The sequence below is a fragment of the Takifugu rubripes genome, chromosome 8 (genome assembly GCF_901000725.2).
Source record: "Takifugu rubripes chromosome 8, fTakRub1.2, whole genome shotgun sequence".
In the NCBI taxonomy this organism is placed as follows: domain Eukaryota; kingdom Metazoa; phylum Chordata; class Actinopteri; order Tetraodontiformes; family Tetraodontidae; genus Takifugu; species Takifugu rubripes.
The window spans coordinates 8295789-8317780 of record NC_042292.1 but is presented as its reverse complement, the minus strand read 5'-3'; the positions used below and the strand labels follow the sequence as shown (position 1 = coordinate 8317780).

Genomic DNA, 21992 nt, shown 5'->3' with positions numbered 1-21992 from the left:
CAGAAAGCATAAGGATTTAGCAAGAGCAGAGGATTCTGGGAAAAGCTGCTAACACGATCTTGTAATGGAAAATACACCCAAAAATGTGGAGTCAAATAGAACCTTTGACGTCCACTCGTGTTTCCTTCAAGCCAACAATGCTAAGCTAAGGCAGCTTTTATTGTTGCATTTGGAGGAAGATGAACAATCAGGAGCTCGTTCACATCTTTTCAAATCTAAAACTGAAAGGTGGCTCTTGTGAGGGACAATGGCTGAACATGAGGAGGAACAGAGAAACGGTTCTGTTTTGAGCAGATTACAAACTCCACAAAGACTTAAATTACAGTCCCACTGTGGATTTACACCTGAGAGCCCATTTCTGTCGACAGATGAGTTCCAAATCTGTCTTGATTGTTCAGAACTTTTAGAAAATGACATCAGTCCGGCCTGTCAAGGTTCTTTCTGCAACACAATAGGATCATTCTGCACCAGCAGAACAAACACACAGAGGTGACCTTCAACTGTCTATGCAAATCAGCTGCTGCAGGTGTGTGTGTGTGTGTGTGTGTGGATGAGAGAGAGCAAGAGCGAGAGAGAGGGGGCGAGAAGGGAGACAGGGAGAAAGAGAGTATATGGAAAGAGGAAGAAAATGCTGCCCTGCCCCACCCCAATATCCAGACGCGGTCTGTTACTATGGCGACCAATCAGAGGAAGTTTTGCGTGGCTGATTCGATACTTGATGGATCTCGGCATCTGCAGACGGAACAAAAGATGTTGTGTGGTTTCTAAAAGAGGCTGCTGCCCATTTTAGACCACGACAAGCATTGGGCCGAGCGCTGCTCTCAGGTCGCTCGCCTGCTCCTGCCTCTGCTCATGGCCGCAGCACAGATGGACCTCAGACGGATCATTATGGATTCATGCATTTCTGAAAACAAAACCACCGCAGCAACACACCTCCCAGAAAGACAGGCGATGTCTCCCGCAGGCAAAAACGCCCCCCCCCCCAACCACCTCACACATACAAACACACAATTGTGTTTTAATCCCTGGCTACAATAGGAAGCAGATGCTTGCCTATAGAACAAGCTGCACGCTAGCGCTGCGTTAGATTAAGGTCCTGACTGGTCAGGGCGGCGGGCAGGAGGAGGTTCGGGACCAGCTGGGAGGAGGCTGATAGCAGCACTTAGACAAATCCCACAAGACGTGACCCAAAGCAGAAAGAGGAAGAAGAAATCAGAGCAGGTGCAGGGTTAGAAGAGGGAAAGTGTGTGTCGGGTACACAACTGCTGTTGTATGGTGGCTCGGAGAGGTCAAAACACCACATGCATAGCTTTTTAATTTATTCCGATAAAAAGGTGTCAACACAATTTATGAATACGGTGCCATTAGTATCTCTGTAAGATGATAAACAAGGACCAACATTTAACGCATGTCAACACCACATGTCTGCACAAATAAAAATAACCACATCTTCCTCAAAAAGTGAGCTTAAAACACATTTATGTTAACATGCCTCCCAAGATGCATCGAAATGTGACACAGGAAGTGTGTAAGTGTGTGTTTGGTGTGTGTGCGGTATCATGACAACATAAACAGTGGCATAACATGAACACACACACACTCACACTCAAACACACAGGGTAGTTCTATGCCCTGGGGGTATCATTAGAGAGCAGTGAGAGGGAGGCATTAATTATGCAGGGCTTGTGAAGAGTCCCGTGTGTGCACGTGTGTGCGTGTGTGTGTGGGGGGGGCAGATGCAGCTAATTAGTTCACACCACTGACAGAAGACTGAGGCTTGAGCAGTGTAATAACTGATCCATCCATCCGATCGGGAAAAAACAGTGAATTAAGTTAGATGATCAATCAGAATCGAACCAATGAGGAGGGCCGATCATCTTTAGGAAGTCATGGACTCTTATTCGTTCTTTCTATGTCACGTCAAGGTAAATTCCCAGACGAAACAGCTCTCTTCTGCCCCCTGCTGGCTTCCATCTGATATTAACGCTCACTTTCAGGCTGGAAAAGGTTTTCTACTGTTTTCTGTTGTCAACACTATCCTTCAAAGTTTGTCATAGTTCATCATCTTTAGTGAATGTCTGTGATCACATCCTCAATCCAAGAGAGGAAACCAATCACAGGCCTGAAACTACACAAAGATGAGTCTAATGACACTTCGTGAGGTTTAAAGCAGCATAATACGATGCTGATTATGATGATATTTGGAGAAGCCACCAAATGACAAATCCAATTTTATAAAGATTTGCTTTCGGTCACCTCATAATTCAGGTTTCAGCTCAGGCCCATATTTTTGGTGAAGGGCTTTATTAAAGTTTGCTGGTGCATTTTGAGGTCTTTTACTCCCACGAATAAACAAAAAGCCGTCATCTTTTCCTGCTGCGGGTGCCTTCACACAACAAAAACCCCAGCGAAGGCAGGAAGATGCTGGCTGACAGCCGTGACCCACAAACAGAGCAGACGTTTTCTGTGAAGACAGAGCCTGAAATCTGCTGGGAAAGGAGGAGCGACCCAGCGGGGTGACACTCTGCCTGCAGGGGGCGAAAACGACCAACTCGAAGGCAGCTTTTTAAAACATTAATCAACACAGTGACTCACTGATTAATTGGTACTTATTAGTCACATTATAACTGAGAAGACTGAGAAGAAAGCGATTTTTAAATGACTTACATCAGTAGGGGGAACTAAATAGAAACATAAATAGAAATATTACATTTGAACACTGCTGCTGGTTCGGCAGTTTGCTCTGGCCTGCAGAGGGCGCTAGAGCTCCAGGAGAAAATCAACAAGCCTGAGTTATTGGGTCATCACGCTGCACGAGTTAATGTTTAAAAAGAGGTGGACAAGTCTGGACAACAGCGTGAGAAGCCGTGGGCATTCACTCGAAAATATTTGGTTTGTTAATTGCTCCTCAATGGTGACACTTTATAAAGCTCGTGAAGAGTGTGGCGTTCAGGGACCAAAAGAATAATGAAAGCTTCAGGTTTTCACTGGACCAGAAACGCTGACAGAACAGTTTCTGCTGTCAGACTGAAGCAACCCTGCCAAGACTGTTCAGGTATTCTGACAGTGATGATAGTTACTTTAAAAAACACGAAGAACATTTGCAAGGAGGCAGGACCAGGCTTGTTTTGAACCAGCCAAGAAGACGGCAAAACACACTCACACACACACACACACACACACGCACGCACATACTACATGCATCCATAAACATCACACTCATAACAGCCCATGGGAAAAAATCACAAATGCAAAGTCTGAGCAAGCTTCACAGTCAAAAGATAAAAGACTTTTAGTTACTAAGACGCACACCAGCCGAGAAGACAGCAAACCGCACGTACACGCACTCAGGGACGCGCACGCACAGCTAGAGGTACATTTATCTGACCTGCAGCCTCACAAAAGCTGATTTCAGTCATGAAACCAGGCACTGAAACAAAGAAAGTCCTCATCTTTTCACTGCTTGGCATTAGCACTCTTGGAAACTTCTGGGAATTCCGTTTAATTTATGGTAAAGAGTGAAGCTTTGAGTTCCCAGAAGACAAAAAAGTTCTCAAAAAATCCCAGTTCCTGTTAAAAGTGGAGCTTCTGTTTGATGAGCTGGCCGTAAATATTTTCTGGTTTCTTATCTCTTCTATTCTCACCATGCAGTCGATTGAATGATCGACAGATCAGTTTAAAATAACAGCAAATGACTCCAATGCAGCCCCTCTATCATCAAAGTTGGCTACACTGTGCTAATGTAGCGTAGCAGCATAGCAGCTAACGCTACATTACCTCCCCGTAGCATGCTGAACCGTGGAAAAGCTGCATTAAACTGTAGTTTATAGCCAACAACGTCAAGGTGATGCTGTGGGAGACGCCGCAGACGGATGATGCATTCACTCACTTCCAGTTTATCGAATCATCTGAAAATGCCGATCAGACAAGAGAGGCAAAGGTGACCTCTGCATCAGCACCACACGCACAGTCGGAAAACAAAAACGCTCCTCCGTCTAAACAAAATTCCTTGAAACACCACATCAATCATGAACACAGCACCTCGTAAAGTTTCAACAGATAATTTAATGGAGAAAACACAAGAACCAGGGACCAGAATAATTCATCTCTAGCAGCAGTGACCTTGAAAAAGGAAGACTCTCTCTCTCCCTCACACACACACACACACACACACACACACACACACACTCAATAAAACGGGACAGTTCTGCGCTGAAACCTGGCGTGGATGCCAAATGAAACCTCATCAATATCTCAGATATGTAATCTTTTATTTATCCAAACTGGAATCTGACTCAGCCTGACACAAAAAGATGCTTTTTATAGACAAGCACTCTTTTCTGTAATTTCCACCCTCATTTGCATAATTTCCTGTGAATTCCTGACAGTCAAGCAGTGAGCAATAAACACATTTTCCTACCCATGATGTTCCAAATGTCCTCACTTTGTGAAGACGGCGACAACGATGCCGAAAGGAATCGCTTCCTCCCCAGCTCAGCATCCTTAAAATAAATCATGTGACAGCACCAGATTTCAGTTTAACTGGATAATATTCGACCACCTCACGATTTACCGACTATAGTATGACAACTTTCAGGAAGCCAAACAGCGTTTTTTATTTGTAGTTCCTTCTAATAATAATAACCCGACCTCCTGACGGTGACTCAGCAGAAACGAAGAGATGAGCAAGCGGAACGGTGGTTTTCACTTTTGTGCGGCTTTTTAAACAGCAGCACTTGGCGTTCACGAACTGGGTTGCATCAATAAACCTGCTTCATTTAATCATAAGGTTGATATGAGTGAAACAATTCGACAGTTTGAGAAAGCGGAACTTTAAATGTCTTGTTATTTTTGTTGCCGGGGGCAACAGTCCGTGGCTCACCACCGCCTCCCAAGGTGACATGTGACATTGCAAATCATTTTAGAAGTAATCCTGAAGTAACTCAGGATCTAAAGTACAACCCAAGCTGTGTGCTGATCCTGGAGCTGAGGTGGAACTGGTGACGGGACCAGAACATCTGAAGGTTTATGACAGATGTGATGTGGTGCTGGTTTCTGCTCCGTGGCTCTTGTTGGTCAGTTTGCCCTCATTTTCTGCAGGAATTTGGGGCTTCCCACACAGGCTGAATTCCACAGAAGTCTTGTTTGTCGCCCATAATGCTTTGCTGTTGTTATTGGAGGCGTGGCTGAGAGATCGGCTTCCATCCGCTGCACGTCCTCACCTCATTCCTTCCTGCTCCCTTCACCTGTCCACAATTAATGGCCCTCTTCGTGTCCATCTATTCTGTGGATGCTTCATCCAAGGAATATTAGAAAATCCCGCCATGTTTATTATTTTAATTCTGTTTTAATGTGATGTGAAACAGCAGAACATTCACAGCGACAATTTAGAGACTCAGGGTTATTTCACATCTTTCTTTTCTCCCACATTTGTGCTTCCATTCTAGTTTTATTTTCATTTTCCTACATTTCCCAGAACACACATAACCCTCCGGAATCACCCCTAACATTTCCAAGACCGCTGAGCTGTTCAAAATTCAAGTAAATTTGTGGGAAAATAACAAACTCTCCCCTTTTGTGCAGAGCTGAAAGAAGCGTCTGACACTTCGCTGCGGGTCCATGAAAGACGTGCAGTGTTGCTTTAGACTGAGTCACAGCAAAAGTCAGTCGGGAGTGGGAAGATGAGAGGAGGACAGAGGGACCGAGGAGAGATCAGCAGGAAGCGAAATCACCCCAATGAGTCACACGTTCTCGCTGTAAACAGACAATTCTGCTCCTCGACTGCAGCGATGCGTTTACTGACACGCTCAAGTCAGCGTCGGCTGCTCCAGGAAGGATATTAACCTACATTTATGCATCATTAATGCCACTCAAGAGAGAACTTTTCAGGTTTGAATTCGAGGGCAGTCAGTTGACATAGAAAAGAGCGATCAAGTGTTTCTGTTTCCACTTCCCAAATGCACTCATAGATGCAGATGGATGCATTGATCTGGATTAAATGGTCATTTACGCCGTCCTGACAGAATCCGTCTCCATCAGTGAACATGCCACTGGAAATGTGTGTCTGTGTAAACAGATTACAGCATCATCAGACCCCGGGTGCCAGGGGCCCATTCAGCTGCCAAAAACCAGGACCGCTCAGTCCCGCTGGGGTCAGCGCTCCTCTCCAGCTACAGCTGAATCAGATTAATCATCCTTTACTTAAAATGAAGAGATTTATGCAGCGGACGGATGGACCTGCTGTCCCCGAATGTGATACTGTGGAGCAGCGCTGCTCTATCTCACCAAGATAAACGAGCTTTTTGCGATATTTTGGGGAAGTTAGAGCAGAGATAAAGAGCACGTTTGAGTCGATCCGCCTCACACGTCTTTGGTTTCCTCTTGCCTCGCATTGTCCCGATCTAATTATAGTGGGCGGGCAGCGCTGTGTCCTCCAGAGCAGGGAGGTGCAGCTCACACAGAAACACAAAGGCAGGACAGGGCATCCTCCTGCCAGATGGTGACCCAGTACAAAGAGAAGGTCCGTCAATATTCTGAGTGGACGATGAGGAGACAGAGACAGATGGGGAAGAGTGAGGAGAACCTATAAAATCACGTCTGTGGTGGGTTTAGGACACTTGGGAGGCCTCTGACACCACAGTTGCTATTGGAAACGACAGTTCGGGCATGCCCTGTGAGTTGGGTTCCTTCAGGGATAAATGCTAAAAAGGTCCAGAGAATTAATTGTTTACTGCTGACTGAACAAAACAGAGAAGTGAGACGGCTTCTCTGACAATATTTCCATATAACGATGAGAAAGTAGCTTATTTCTCAGCTCTTGTTCTGGGTTTACAGAGACTGAAACAAGGAGGTCACGAGCCACGATCACCAAGTGTTCCACTTCCTCAGCCTTTATGGAGACAGAAACAGGAAGCTGCTCTCATTACATTCATGTGATGGCGGAGTCAGTTTAATTTAGCTGTAAATCATTTATTGGGGAATGAGACGGGGCCTTCGGGGGCTCCCGAGCATCTGCTGTATGCCTTGAAGACACGCAGGAAAAACGCCCACAAATCACGGCCGTGCACCGCACCTTAGTAGAGCGAGATAGCAGGAAGTGACATCATCAGCTCCAGGGAATTTAAAGAGATGGATTGCGAGCGGCGCTGTGGTTTTCTGAGCTAAAGCTGTCTTTTACGTTCATCCTAGGGAGGATGACTGAGGTTCATAAAGAAGCCAGTCTGCTTCATGCCAACCCAACACAGAAATGGAAGAGTATTGTTAAGGAGCAACAGGAAGTCCGTGAGCCAGCTGCCTATTTTTATACACACATCAGATGTGCGCCTTGGATGGGGTCGGCTATTGTTTTGGCCGGGTCAGTGTCTGGAGCTTCCCTTCATGTTACCGAGGCTCGGGGAAGAGGAAGAGGAATGCTGCAGCTGGAGAGGGCAGCTGCCGGAAAATGCCGGCCGAGCATCCAGCCACAATGTGAAGGAACGGATCTAAATCCAGCTAAAGCACCTATCTGCACAATAAAAACACCTAAAAGTCAGTCGATGAAAATTAGTGGAGGATTATTCTTGTTTAAATCGATATTTGTTGTGGGGTTGTTGTGAAAAGCAATGTTATATCCTAAGATATAACATTGATGACTCCGTTTTCCCTTTAAACATAGTTCAGTTTAGAGGTGAGACCAGGACAGAGAGGCGAAATACACGGCTGTGGGGAGGGGGGGTGCTTTCTGATACTCCTCTCCCCTCCCTCGCTCAGCCAGTCGCTGATCCGACTCCACTGTCTGGAAAGTTCTGCAGTTTTCACGCTTTGGGGAGGAGGATCAGAGAGCTGGAGAAGCTGTCGGTTCAGTCTGAGGTCCTGAAAACGCCCCGGCCTCACAAGTGTGTCTGGCTTTGGGCTGAACGTTCACGTGGACGGAGTCAGAGGAGGCTGAGAATAAACTGCAGTAAATCAGAGCGCAGCCGCGCTGCAGCGGCCCGGCCCCAGAGAGCAGAAGATCAAATGGGAGATCCAGGCTGCTGATCTATTACAGCAGGAACGCACACACCTTCATTCTGCTGAGTCACACCAACAAACACAGGCAGGAAACCAGCAGCTCCATCAGTCTCCACCTTCAGAAGACTTCCCGGTGAGGACTCAAACATGGTTCTCAGGCTGCAGCCTTGAACTCATTTGGTTACATTTGCTTTGTTGAAGGCAGTCGACCGTCTCCTGCAGGAGGAAACACCGTTGAGCTCCGGTCCTCAGGATCTGCCTGTACTCATCAAGCCCCACCGGTTATGATGATCAGAATATTGATCTCAGCAGAGCAGCCCCACTGCTAAACGTGGTCACGTGACCATTATCCGCAGTAAACAGGAAGCAGGGGATTGGCTGCTTCATTGTGAGGGTTCTCAAAGTCTCAGGTTCTGCCGTTCCGGCTGAAACCTGATCTCCATTCTGGGCTGCACATCACATTTTAGCATGAAACCGCGGCAGCGCAGCCAGAATCCTGTATCATTTACTCAATGCGACAAGCTCCAGGAACGAAACGTGTCCGGGGGAGAGAGCTTGGGTTGGTGTTTCTGTTACTTGAACCTCAGGTTTTCATTTGATCAACATCAACCCAACGGTGCACGCGTCCTCAGAATGAATGCGACACAGCCGAGGCTTTTTAAAGCAGCGGAGGCCGAAGAGGAAAGAAAAAAAGCAGAAAGGTCAGCCGTGAGGTTTAAAAGCTTCTGAAATTCCATCCTGCTTTATCAAAACAGCTTTCCCTTCAGCATCATGAAGCTGACCTCGCTCCCCCCCCCCCCCCCCCCCTCCTCTCAATAACACACCAATTACATGTGGCCTTGTGGCGCAACACACAACAAACCCCCGCATGTCACACAACTACAAAAATAACCTGCCGCCATGGAAAACTACAAGTACCGATCCCGGAGGTTAAAATGGAATTTTTACGGTTGGTGAAGGTTTTTCTGAACGAGAGACAGTTAAATCCAAGAAACTGATCCGTGATCAAACTGGGTGAGCTGGGAGGGGCTGGGGGGATTAGGGAACAAACCCAGGCGTCTGGGATGACACAGATTAGACAGAGGGGAAGATTAAACACCCAAAAACCTCCATCACCTCAACGTGAAGGAGCGCAGCGGGGAGAAAAGAGCTCAAACACACCAACACAACATTCAGAAATGAGGAAAATCAACCTCTGGATTTTCCGGGAACGAGCATTGCTCTGCAATTTTGCTGCTTTTCTGTGTTTATTTTCTCCTAAATTACATAGTCTTCTTCCTAAGGATGATATTTTGGACCCGAGTGGTCACAATATGACATTTTCATCATGAGCCTGTTGTAGCCTTGTTGTGATTGCAGCATTCAGGCTGTAAACACAAGTGCACTTAATGAGCAGCCAGAGCGGGATTATGACGCTATATTAGCATTTGTGTTCCAATACCAGGAGTTTCAACAGATGGAAATCATACATCTCTGACCAACATTAACATTTCTAGTGTGTGTAAATCCAACAGGAACTGTTGCGTAAGAGTGGACCCGAGGCGGTTTTATTTCTGAAGCTCCTTTCATACAGAAGCATCTTTATAAAGAACAAAACACCGTGGCATCGTCTTCCTACAAAGACGAAGGTCACGGGCTGATAGAAATGCTGGCACTGATGTAAATTGCTGCTGAGCTCCAGCTCAGGCAGACGTTGGCCACATTTCCCTAATGGCAGCCTGGAGGCAACTGCAGAGCCTGCTGGCAGCGAGCTGGGCAGTCGGAGCGAGGCTTCCTCAGCTGCCTCCATGGTGAGGAGGCAACAAACTGGAGATGGATTCCTCTTAAACAATCAATCATTTGGGTGACAAATATGGATTAAAGCCAGTTCTAGATCAGCTCTCATAAGTGACCTCTTCACTAATCTTCTTCTGCTCTACTTTTACAAATTCACCTCACTCAACCTCCTGGTTTGGATCTAGAATCAGAATTCAACAGCCAGCTCCATCCAATCACACACACACACGCACACACACACAGAATTCAACCGGTCTTGCTGTGTTCAGCAGCAGCAAAACTGTTGCCTAGACGATGTTTTAAATCACCAATAATCAACACACGAGACAGCTTTAACCAGCATGGAGAAGAAAGAGAGGCTGGTGGATCCAGCCTCTGGAAACTCACTGGAGACAACACCTCCACATTCTGAGGTGTTTTGGCAAGTTGCTACTGACCGTGATCATGTCTCGTTAAACAACTTGTCTATTTACTTTATACACATGAACTCTTTTGCCAGCGTTTGGCATTTTCTGCCCCAAACTGAGATGAACAGGTTTAACGTCAGTGGCCCCTAGAAGGTACTGAGGACTGGTCAGATACTTTAGGTTCAAAGTTCATTCAGGACAACCCTAAATAACTTGAGACAGAAATAGTGGGTGCAGCTGCTTAACTCACTTTACTTTAATGTAACTGAATCACTTTTCCGTCTCAATTATACTGCACCTTCCACATCACTGACACGTCTGTTTTCAGAGATTCAACCATTATTGTCCATCACAGTGACTCAAAACATACAAATAAAAGAAATAAAAGCCCAACACATTTAAACCAAGAAGTGTCTATTTTAGCTTGTTTGTTTAAACCAAAAAAAATGTTATTAAAAAAGTGTCATTGGTTTGAATGTGGGTTTTTGTTTTTTCATCTTTGTGGCCTTGATGTTTTGAGCCTGTCACCATGGGATGGACAATAAAGCTGCTTGAATTGAATTGTGAATTGTGCAGAACATGAAGTAGAGCACAAACCAAATCAAACATCCCAACATAAAACAGCCCATGTTCACAGCTCATAGATTAAAACCTCCACAATCCACACGGAGACCAAATCCAAAGGTTTGAAGATGTCGAGTTCAGGGAGCAGTCGATTTCCTGCTGTCCGCTTCAATGGAGCCGACTACCTAAAACGACCTCCTGATTCTGCAATCCCCAAACGGGCCGGACTGTCACCCCCAGGGCGCTCATGTCTGTGTTGGCAGCACGCTGAGCCCGTCTGAGCAGGACTGGAGGCGATGAGTTGGTCTCACCATCATCACCTGCCCATAGGTTTGGGGGGTTTGACTCAGGTATCAGTGGCTGGTGTTCACAGGTACCAACAGTCTGGACCAGACACCTGGTGTCGGTCATCGCCCGTCTTTAATATTAACCAACTGTTGCTAGGAAACTCATCCAGCCGGCTATTTTGTAGCCATGCAACTGGGCACCAGGAGGAATCCATTCTGACATTTGTGGAAGCTAATTAGAGAGGTGGGGGGGAGTCGGAGGGATGTTGTGGACTTCAACAGCCAGACAGGCTCATTTCACCTGATATTTATACTCTTAATCCCAGCCTGAGATCACCAGTCGTTACCAGGGCGACTGGATGGACACATTTCTGTTAGCATGTCTCCTCCGTCACGGATGCTTCCTTTGCACACGCATCGATCGCCCTGGCCACATCTGGGTTTAATGACCGGCACGCTATGGCACTAATCTCATTCTGTGATGGGACGGAGGCCGGACGAGGCAGGAAACGCTAATGGCAACTGTCACTTTGTGCTAATCTGCCCGTCAGTGGTTTCTCATTTGCAACGTTTGACAGATAAGGGAAAGAAAAACATGGGGAAAATGTATTTTTCTGAGGAATTGAACAGCCCGTTCATGTCAGCGTGGCGTCTAATGTAAAACTATGAGCTCCGTAACAATAACATTTTCCTCTCAGATGATGTGAAATATTAGAACGCCCCCGGGTCTCGTCGGCTTTTCTCTGAATAGACACTCGCGGCAGCTCCGGTCTGCAGTTGTTCTTGGACCTACAATGACCCACAATCCAGCGGTTAGCTGGTTTAAACAGAGCCTTTTGTTTTTCCTTTTCCATCCACCCATCATCAGCAGCTGGACGTTCCTTGAACGCACCACGAAGGCCGATCGCAGTTTTGCTCCTGTGAATAAACCGATTGTAGCGGCGTTTCTGCCGGCTGACGTGATCTCAGCTCGGCGGGTGACAACAAGGAGCCATCGTGGGTCCTTAGAGATTAGAAATTGATGTTTCATAACATCTTCATGGTACCAATAAAATGCTGTTATGATTTCTAATTCAAAACTTCCAGGCCGGTGGTGAGTTTGAGTCAGCTGGGATTTGGTGAATATATAGCAGGTACTGATGCTGGCGCGATCAGAGGGTGAGGAAGAGGAGGGCCGGTTGATGTCATAATCCTGCTCTGGATTATACGGCCATGTTTTATGAAAACGTTCTGTTTTCTCTTTTTAAGCCCTAAATGGGGGTCAGGGCGCTGGTGTTGGAAATAAATCAGCGGGGAACAATCAACAAGCAGGAACCCGATTCTCCTCCGTGTCCATGGAGCCCATTTCAGCTCGGCGGTGATGAACCGCCTGGTCAGACGTGGCGAGCGCAGTTAAAGTGTAACCTGGGGTGAAAATAAACACAGAAAAGTGCCTCGGTGGGCTCTGATCTGGGGTTGCCTTCAGGGACGAGTCAACGGTCAAAACGTGTGCGGGACGTATTACGCAACAGCTGAAAACTCCGTCACCGTTACGCAAGCGATCCAGCTCCAATCTCACGCCGACATCGTTACGTTGCAGCAGACTGCTAGCATGGCGATAATCCGCTACATCAGAAAAGCATCTGAACGGTGACTCCTCTCTGGCGGCTGATTGGTTATTTTTGTCTTACAGGCCAGTTGGCACGGCGACCGCCCCGTCCGACTGCTCTGCCTCCGTTTACAACCTCTGTTTGTTCAATCGTCACGGCGAGTCCGCTTTCTCCTCCCCGCAGGTGCTCCCAGGTCAACCTGTGTTCTCCAGGGATTACATCAGCGTCGGCACAATCGGGCTGAAACACGAGAGCGCGCTGTGGGCACGGCGCTGACGACAACAGCGGATACGGCGGGCTGAACAGAACACACGGGAGGGACGCGAAGTAGGTCACTCAAATACAAACAAAACCTCCACGTTGCACCAGAGCACAGGTGCTCAACAAAAAGCTGCGCGGACTCCTGACGACCACAACAGTCAGCTCCTGATGACAGCTAAATATCCCAACTCTAAAATCGAACGTTTCTCTGTCCATTATCGCGATCGCCGTGATGGCACCAGCCTCGTGAACGGGGTTTATTCCACTGAGGGGCTCCAGGGTCCAGAACCCCCACCAGGGGGGCTTCAAACCAATCTCTTACAGTTGCCTTTGTTTTGGACGGTAGCTAGGCAGCTAGCACGAGCCTTGATTAGCCATAGCCCCAAAATAACCGCTTGGTCTGATACTTTTTCCGGAAAATGAACCAATAGAGTAATTTTAGCCCTTTAGTCAGCGAGCGTTTGAAAATAAAAGCCTTTGTCGTCTTTGTGGATGTTCCACAGCTCCCGGTTCAAACACCAAGCAACAACCCCGACAGAACCAGGCTCCAGCCGTGTTCTGGAGTTAATGATCTGCCTTTTACTGGTGTGGAGTCTGTAAAACTGAGGGGAGACCTGCGCTTCCTGCTGCGGGAACCGTGTTCTCAGCAGAGCGGCTTCTCTTAAACCTGCCGCAGCGCAGAGGACGGACCCTGGAAGTGGGTCACCTGGTGGGCAGCACATCCGCCCGCGTGAACAGGCTCCACGGCACCAGAGCCCCGCGAGATAAGAGTCTCTGCGTGGTGAAGTAGGCCCACTTCCACCTGCGCCAAAGGTCCCTGCTGGACCCATTACGCAACCACCCAAACACACGGGGGCGACCGCGGCTTGGGAGCTTGCGTAATGCGCCGTGAATCCCAGCGACATTTCCAGATGTGCAGCGAGGGGCAACGAGAGCGGACAGCAGCGTGACTGATGCTGCCGCTTTGGGCCGTTTGCAGCGAGGAAACGGTCCGACACCGTCGCCACCGCCGCCGCCGCCTCCCAGAAGTGAAACAGATGCTCTGCTGCCTGTCACATGATCAGAGCTCCAGATGCTGCAAACGTGCTCACACTGCATACAGGTGAAGGCAGACAAGGCCAGCTCACGCAGCAGGTCTGAGCACGTTCCACACATCTGGATCTGTCAGAACTCACGACATTTCACGCTCGCTCAATGCTCAACATGCAAATAAAGTCAATAAACGGAGCCGGGAGGCGTTCGCTTTCAAGCTAACAGCCACCAGGTGCCGGTGCTTTGAGAGTCCGTCCGCTTTGATGTCAGAGTTTGCTCCTCAAGTCTCCGGTTACCTTCGTTTTAAGAACGCTAACGAGAAAATGAAGATAGTGGAAGAAACAAAAGGAAGACTTCAGCGCCGAGAGCGGGCCGGCTTCCCTCTGTATCAGTCCTGGAATGATCCTGGATCATGAGATAGGACAAAAAGTAAAAAATTGGAAGGATAATCTCCAAGATTATCGCCGACAGGAGGCGGCTTTATTGTCAACACAAAGGCTCCCTGTATCCTCGCTCGCTATCTGTGAGCGTGGCTGCTCCCAACTGGGAGATGGGATGTTTGTTGTTGGTGTGAAGGGTCCTTAAACTCTGTGTACACAAGATGGGAGATCAGCTGATTTTTCACACCGGCAGAGAACAAAACGCAGTTTTTCTTCAGTCCCGTCCAAATATATTTGCGGCAAATCCTCGCAAAGCAAATAAAAACACCAATTTAAGGCAAAAAGGTCAGGATCCGGGAATAAAGGTGTCCTTTGTAGCTTGTAGAGCTTCTATCTCGGGATTCTGACAAGGACGTCGTTGACTTGAATAGTCCTGCAATTCCCTGATCTAATGAGGTCATTTTCAATGGTTCAACCACTGTTCCATCAACACCACACCTGACAGGTGGATCTGGGAATCCCCGATGGATCTCTGATGGATCATTGCATGCTCAGCAGAATCACACCATTGGAATTTCATCCCGACACCCCCACACCCGCCCAGAGAGCCCAGTCCAGTCCCTACCTTCGATGGCGATGACGTGCTCCCGGATCTGGTTCTGCAGCTGCGGCTCGTCCACCTGCTCCAGCAGCTCGTAGATGGAGTAGATGTTCGGGTGCACGGACTCGAACCTCTGGATCTCGGCTCGGATGGCGGCCGAGTTGGCCAGATGCTGCTGGTAGTTCATGGCTCCAACTCCCAAAATGGACCAACCCCCCCGGCGGGTGGTTTAGGGTCGGGGAGGGTCGCAAAAGTGGAGTGTGTGACCTCCAGAGATAAGCCTCCGCTCAGGCTTTCTCCTTTCTCTGGGAGCTCGAAAGTTTGTCGCTATAAACCGTTCAACATTTAAATCCCCCGGAGGGGGAAGTCCCGAGGCAGAAATGGGTTTATCCAATTTTTCATCCCCGGTGCTGTTCTGGTGGAGGCGACCAACCTGCTGCTACTGCGCGGAGAGGGCAGCGCTTCCCCGGGGCGTCCCGTTTCCCAGTTCCGATGTGGCGACAGATGTGCGGCAGTTAAGGCGACGCTTCCCCATCTCCTCACGGCTCGTGTGACATTAAGACGCCTGCAACGGTTCGGTTCGACGCAAAAGAGCATTTACAGCCACTTGTAATCATACCTGGAGATGGATAAAAATGGCCTTGTTGCTAGGTGGCTATATTAGCCGGCTAAGGCTAGCTAAACTAGCTGTAGCTTCCAAGCCGGGAGAAAAGGGGGGAAACTCGTTTTTTCGGCAGCAAAAGTTGGTTCCGGAGAGCCGCTTGGCCGGGATTCAAAGCCTCGGTGTGGAGGGTAAAGCGGCCATTTTCGGGAATCTGAGAATACTGACAGCGGAGCGGCTCCAGAAACACTCCGCTGGACCGTGGTCGGTCCTTAAGGTAACTGTTCCCGTTCGTTGTTTTGTCTCCGCTCCAGGACCAGCTGCGCAAAAGCTCCGGCTCACAACGGAAACACAGGCGCGGAGGAGCCCGCACGGTTCGGAAACCAATCCAGGTGTCTTAAATGAGGCGTATATTACAGGGAGGTCCCGCACACGCAGCGCAAACACCCCGCCGTTCCCTCTCCCAGCGCTGTGTGGTCCATCCCGTGTCGGCTGCAGCTCACTCCCCGGTCAGGAGCGTCATTACCCTTCGCTGTGTTTCCCCCTCTTCCGCCCGGAGCGTCAAGGCACGGGAGCAACCGCGCCGCTTCCGCTGTGCCGTTTCTCAATAAAAAACGTCAACTACACTTTAAAACAAAAAAACAAAAATCAGCTTCATATCTTTGAATGTGCGGTAGGAGGGGGTGATAGGATACCTTCAGAGTGGTGCCGGGGGGCCTTGAGCAAGGTGGGGACCCTGCCTTCAACCATATGCAGCTGGGAGAGGCTCCAGCCCCCTCCCCCCAGGACCCTGGAAGGGATCTATCAGACAGGGAAAAGAACATTAACATATCCATCCATCCATCCATCCATCCATTAATCCATCCATCCATCCATCCATCAATCCATCCATCCATCCATCCATTAATCCATCCATCCATCCATCCATCCATCCATTATCCATCCATCCACCCATCCATCCATCCATCCATTATCCATCCATCTATCCATCATCCATCCATCCATCCATCCATCCATCCTCTACCTTATCCGGGGTCGCGTGGGTATTATTCGTGGGTATTGATAACATTGCTTCCAGTTTATGGCTTTAAATGATGAAGACTGACGTGTCAGGATGTAGCTGGTCATCTTTGCAGTTAAGAGGATTATCCAAAATATGTACTGTAAACCAATAATTGTGATGTATGGGCTCCTTGACACTTCACTCAGATTTAATATATGTCACATGTAATCTTGATTTAAAGGCAAAGGCCGTCTGTGTCAAAACTACAAACAAAGTAATTAACAGTAAATAACCTTTAAAAAAAAACGTGTCAACGACTGCAGTTATTTGATGCTTTTATTTTATAGAGCTGCCAGTTTCCGGTTTTCACGGTGTGCGCGGCGCGAGCTTGACCGCGCGATCATGAAGCGGGTCACCGTCGCGCCAGCGCGGCGCAGCAGCGACTGCACGACTCAGTTTATTCCTCTGATTTTCTCCACTTGCTTCGCAAAGATTTGAGCAATTCGGACATTGAATTTCAACGGCTGATCATTTATTTTCGCACGTTCACATGGAAAACACACATTTGCACCTTTCTTGCGCTCCACAAACGCAGATTTGCCAGTGGTGGAGCCTCTGCCAGGTCTATTGTGTTGAAGCTGGCACTTTCTCTCCATCCAGCAGCAACAAGTGAACAATGGCTTTCTTCTTCTTGCCCGTGCTCATCGCCTTGATGCAGCACTCATGTTCCCCCAGACTAAAGAGTGTTTCTGTGCCATCCTCCACAAACTCTCCCTGAGGAGACAGACGGACAATAAAATCAAGAATAAAGTTTTCCCAACCGTCTCTGAATATATCGGTCTGACGTTTCTTACCGTCGTCTCCATCTTCTGCCCGTTGCACCAAACATCCATCGTGTCTTTTTCTGTCAGAGAAGAAGAATCAACAAGAACAACCTGTGTCTGATCTTCGTCCTACCTTAAATAAGATCTGATTTGGTGTTTGGCCTCAGCAGGTCCCCTCCTCCCCCCCCCCAACTCACCGAGGACCACCCTGCAGTCCTGCCCGTCCACGTTGAGGAGCCAGGTGCTGGTGGTCTGGGCCCGGTCATGGGTGAACCTCTGCAGACTCTTGCCGTCCACCTCCAGCGAGTACTCGTAGGCGAAGCCGCCGACAGCCTCGATCTTTATGGTGGCTTTGGTTTTGCTGCTTCCCACGACAAACGTTTCCTTCCCAACCAGCTTGAACATCCAGTCTTTTCTGATGACTTCCTGTGGGCGGTGGCGTTTGACATCATCATGAGGATCAAGTGTTTTAATCTTAAGCTAAGCTAATGACTACATGCTTGTCCAAGTTCAAGGCTGCGAGGGGGGGGCGATGGGATCGTGTTTGAGCACAATTTCTGGCTTTTTTTCGTCAGCTTTAGAGGGTAAACTTTGACCTCACCTGTCCGTTGACACAGACCAGCCTTTTCCCAGTGGTGGTTCCATGGGAGAACTGGATCCTGTGAACGCCGTCGCTCAGATCCAGGTCCCACGCGGCCACCAGGTCTCCGCTCAGCATCACCAACACAAGCAGGAGCTTCTCCAGGCAGCAGCAGCAGTGTGCAGGGTGTCGGCTCAGCAGCAGGTGCATTAATGTAAGAGGATTACAGCCGGATCAGTTCCCCGACATTTCCAACAACATTCCCATGTGAAACATCCGAACACGGGAACATCTGCTGGAACATCACAGGCCACCACTGGAACAAGAACAGGAAGAGGATTTATGGTGCTTTTGTAATCAAAGGGAAGCAGAACAAAAACAAAGAAGGTTGGGAAGGTGGTGACAGGGAAGAAAAGCGGCAGCGCAGGGAAAATCTGCATCATGAATCCAGACAAACTTCTGGGAAAATAAACTTCACCAAAGCAGCATCTGTTAACCTTTCATATTTGTAACAAAATACTTAGAGCAAAATTTAAACAAAAATACAACTTTTCAAAATTTGATCCGGGGCAAAACAAAGTATTCCAAGAAGACGTTCTGCTGGTCGGACCAGTTCCTCCTGAATCAGAACCATCAGGAAGCAGCGAGGACGTCGATCCTGTCAGGCTGACGACAGGATCACTTTTTTTCTTCACGTTCCAGAACTGATAAGACCAGTTTCACGCTCCAGGCACTTTAACGGAGGACCATAATATGCGGATTTAATGTAGTGTAACTACGTGTTTTCACACAAAAATCCACAAAAAATTATAACATCTTTAAACACCTGTACTTGTGATTGGGTAAAAAAGTTTAGCAATTTTCTTTTTTATAAATCTGCCTTAAATTTTTGTAGGACAAAATTAGTTTAATGAAAAGATTTTTTTATATTAATTGACTCGTTTGCCCCAAAAAGTTTGAACTTTTCGCGAACTAAAAATCCAAATGTAGCTCAGAGACGCCCCCTAGTGGGCAGCTGTAGCAGTCACACAGCTTTTTGTTGCAGAGAAAATCCAGTTTCTCTTTTCCATAGGTCTTTCTTCGTATTTACATTATCACCAGGAATATATTTATATATATAAAACCTAGATTAAACATCTCTCCAGCAATATTTATTAATTTGTGTTCAAACATTAATATTTAATGTTGTGTACTTTTAGTGTTTTTGTCATAAATACTATTTTTAACTATTAAATTTTTGATGAGAAATTGAATGTATTTCAACAAAGAGATGGACGAGCGTCGGTGGTCCGTGCATGTTTTATTATCAAACATAACCAGAGTCTCTCTGACATCATAAATACAAAAAAAACCCCAAAAAAACTGCACGATTTAAAAAGATGACGACGACGATGGAATGTTTGTCAGAGAAGTGAAGGGTGAGACGGACGAGTGTGCGGAGGGGTGAGAAGAAACGATAATACTGAGATGGACAGAAACAAACGGACAACAGGTCAAGGCACAAACGATCAACCATCAGAATTCCGCGAGCGGCCATAAGTGGACGAGGCCTTGGCGCGCTCCGATTTGGCGTGTTAGGACTGCTAAAGCTAACGATCCGTCAGGGCGTGGCCGGGGCCCCCGCACTTTCTGCCACAAGGCATCAAGTTGATCACAAACAGGAAGTGAAAGCTGGAAGTGCGCCAAGGTCACCTGACAGCTTCTAAACGATGATGGACTTTGTGATAGTTTCATTCTACAGATGTGCAGAAAAACAACATTCTTGGATATTTTGAGAAACATAAAACACACGTGCAGGTGGGGAAACGCAGCTTTAGCGGCTGTCTGTAGCGTAAATGTGCAGCGGATCGGCGCTGCCGCCTGGGGGGGGGGCAGTCCGGAGACCGCTTAGGTTCACCACGTCTTTCTTTGGCACTTTGGCGTTAAAGGATGCAGCAGCGCTTCTTCTTTTTCTTCCCGCTCGGACCGTTTTTGTCTTTGCTCTCCGCCATCTTCTTCTTGCGGACCTCGCGCATGAGGTCAAAGAAGACCTGTGTGCAGAAGAAAGAACCCTGGAGATGAGAAAGCTACCACGCTAACCATCAGAACGCCCATCGATCCTCAATTTTCCATCAATATGAGTGAAAATTCCAACCCCGGGGTGAAGAATCAGTGCTAATCTGGATCATTAGAAACCCCAGAACCAGGAGAAACATGCCAGAACTCAGCTTTGTTGCGTACCTTGTCCACATTGGCTCTGGTCTTGGCCGACGTCTCCACATACTGCACCCCCCACTCGCCCGCCTTGGCCGTGGCCTCATCCGCTGAAACCTGCCGTCTCTCCTCCAGGTCCGATTTGTTTCCCACCAGGAGCAGCGGGATGGCCTCCTCCTCCTTCACCCGAAGGATTTGCTCCCTGAGCGTGAAGATTTTACACAAACGCGCATAAATGAGCAACACTCCCAGCATCCTAACATGGAGCGCCCGGTCAGCTGACCTAACCGCACCAGGAAGTTGACACGATGGAGTGAATTAAACTGAGACCTTTTGAAAATGGTGATTTACATTTACGCTGCCGGCTGCTTGTTGCCGAGTTCAGCTCTGAGCTACAGCGGAAGTTTCCGTTAGCCTGAACCAGGACGTTCAACGGTCGTTTACATTTACGAGCTCAGCAGCTGATCTGCGCGTGACCACCGGTTGTCTTCACACCTGAACTCGGATGTTGCCGTAAAGGACTCGTGCTCCGTGATCGAGAAGACCAGCAGGAAGCCTTCGCCGCTGCGGAAGTAATTATCTCGAATGGCAGCGTAGTCCTCTTGGCCCGCCGTGTCCAGGATGTCGATCTGAACGTCCTCGCCGTCCAGGACCACTTTCTTCCTGTAGCTGTCCGCCTTTGTGGGCTCGTAGTCCTCCACAAACTGGCAACGACACAAAAGCCATCAGGAAGGAGAGACAGAGGTGTCCTCTGCGGAGGCGCAGGCCGGCGGTCTCACCTCGTCGTACATGAACTGCAGCGTGAGCGCAGACTTCCCCACGCCGCCACTGCCCACCATGATCACCTTATGAAGAACCAGAGAGGTCTGGCCCTTGTTCTTGCCGGAGGCCATGATTCTGGCCTGCAGAGACCAGCGGGATCAGATGCAAGAACCCACAGGCAGAAGAAAAAACTAAAACACAAAAATAAAGAAAAGAATCCTCCAAACATAAGCTCCTGACCTTTCAAAAACTAGCTGATCAATGTCATGAATGTGGAATTACAATGACTCGAATAGACTGCTGGAATGCGTGCAAAACTCGACCTATTGCCAGGCTGCTGTTGTTTACCCTTAAACATGTGTTGCTACCTGCAAGGACAGAATGAGGGCGAAACACTCGCCAAGGAAAACATCATTCTTGCGAATCGGTTCTGGCTGCAAAACGCGTAATAGTTTGATATGCGACCCTGGGCTACAAAGATAAATACGGAATAAAATAAGAGTGCGTGCGGTTGTGAAAAAAGGGGAAGTATATTTCATCCTGTTAACACAAAGCTTCCTCTCTTTCTACCCAGCTGACAGTTGGAAAAAGAGTTTCCACACCACAGCTTTAGCTCTTCCCGGTTGCCGCCTTCGGCAGGATAATCCGCTCTGATTGGATAAAAGGACAAGTCCGACTCATTTGGGCTCTTCCTATTGGCTGTTGGGCCTGTCCATCACAGGACAGATAGCAGAGACAGTGGTATGACAATAGATAGCGCTTTCTGTGCCCTCAGGGGAATTCACTGTAAACGACAACAAAGTGCCTGGTGGCGGAGCAGAAAACAGGTCCGGGCGGCTAAAATTATACGGCAAATGTCTTGTGACTCACCTGCTAACGAGTTTTTCCGTGATTCGCCGAGGAATTCTCCATACACCGACACACGCTCAACTTTCACAAGTTGAGTCTCTGCCCCACCTTGTTCCTCGGAGCCGAACGAAGATCGTGTTTACTTAACACGACAGCTCACTTCGTAGCAGGGACGTGCGTACGTGAGTTGCTCAGTTACCCTGAGGGCATACGACGCATTCTTGTTATCAATCTACAAAAATATTACCAATCGGCCATAGCATCATTAAATATGTCAGAACGAAAAAAAGAATA

The 21992-nt window shown here is 48.0% G+C and overlaps 3 protein-coding genes across 5 annotated transcripts in view; all 3 read right to left on the bottom strand.

Annotated features, from left to right (window-relative positions):
- Positions 1-16138, bottom strand: part of agap1 (ArfGAP with GTPase domain, ankyrin repeat and PH domain 1) — an 82714-nt gene extending 66576 nt beyond the window's left edge. For both annotated transcript variants that reach the window (XM_029839649.1, XM_029839650.1), the window contains exon 1: positions 14911-16138. In XM_029839649.1, coding sequence (XP_029695509.1) covers positions 14911-15073 — 163 coding nt within the window. In that variant the 5' untranslated portion in view covers positions 15074-16138. The remainder of the gene's footprint in view (positions 1-14910) is intronic.
- A 680-nt stretch (positions 16139-16818) lies between these two features.
- On the bottom strand, positions 16819-19035 carry LOC101077410 (fas apoptotic inhibitory molecule 1-like). Its single transcript, XM_029840208.1, has 5 exons — positions 18444-19035; positions 17916-18210; positions 17512-17740; positions 17345-17394; positions 16819-17264 (listed from the first exon to the last, which is right to left on the bottom strand). Exons 2-5 carry the CDS (start codon positions 18102-18104, stop codon positions 17115-17117), a joined length of 618 nt encoding a protein of 205 aa, XP_029696068.1. The 5' UTR covers positions 18105-18210; positions 18444-19035; the 3' UTR covers positions 16819-17114.
- Positions 19036-19177: 142 nt separating this feature from the next.
- LOC101065425 (ras-related protein ralB-A-like) lies at positions 19178-21876 on the bottom strand. Of its 2 annotated transcripts, none has more exons than XM_003966583.3 (5): positions 21720-21876; positions 20867-20989; positions 20583-20791; positions 20115-20289; positions 19178-19924 (listed from the first exon to the last, which is right to left on the bottom strand). In XM_003966583.3, exons 2-5 carry the CDS (start codon positions 20978-20980, stop codon positions 19817-19819), a joined length of 606 nt encoding a protein of 201 aa, XP_003966632.1. In that variant the 5' UTR covers positions 20981-20989; positions 21720-21876; the 3' UTR covers positions 19178-19816. The 2 variants fall into 2 exon arrangements, with proteins under 2 accessions (XP_003966632.1, XP_011604640.1); XM_011606338.2 differs by having other exon boundaries at positions 20867-21040; positions 21720-21868.
- Positions 21877-21992: the final 116 nt, after the last annotated feature.

What these genes read in the sequence shown, in the direction of transcription:
- LOC101077410 (XM_029840208.1), bottom strand. Translation starts at nt 18,104, where the DNA reads ATGCACCTGCTGCTGAGCCGACACCCTGCACACTGCTGCTGCTGCCTG. An exon ending in TGGTCTGTGTCAACGGACAG is followed by an intron (nt 17,741 to 17,915) that starts GTGAGGTCAAAG and finishes CACCGCCCACAG; the next exon opens with GAAGTCATCAGAAAAGACTG. An exon ending in GGCAGAAGATGGAGACGACG is followed by an intron (nt 17,265 to 17,344) that starts GTAAGAAACGTC and finishes CTGTCTCCTCAG; the next exon opens with GGAGAGTTTGTGGAGGATGG.
- LOC101065425 (XM_003966583.3), bottom strand. Translation starts at nt 20,980, where the DNA reads ATGGCCTCCGGCAAGAACAAGGGCCAGACCTCTCTGGTTCTTCATAAG. An exon ending in TGCAGTTCATGTACGACGAG is followed by an intron (nt 20,792 to 20,866) that starts GTGAGACCGCCG and finishes TGTCGTTGCCAG; the next exon opens with TTTGTGGAGGACTACGAGCC. An exon ending in ACGGCAACATCCGAGTTCAG is followed by an intron (nt 20,290 to 20,582) that starts GTGTGAAGACAA and finishes CTTCACGCTCAG; the next exon opens with GGAGCAAATCCTTCGGGTGA.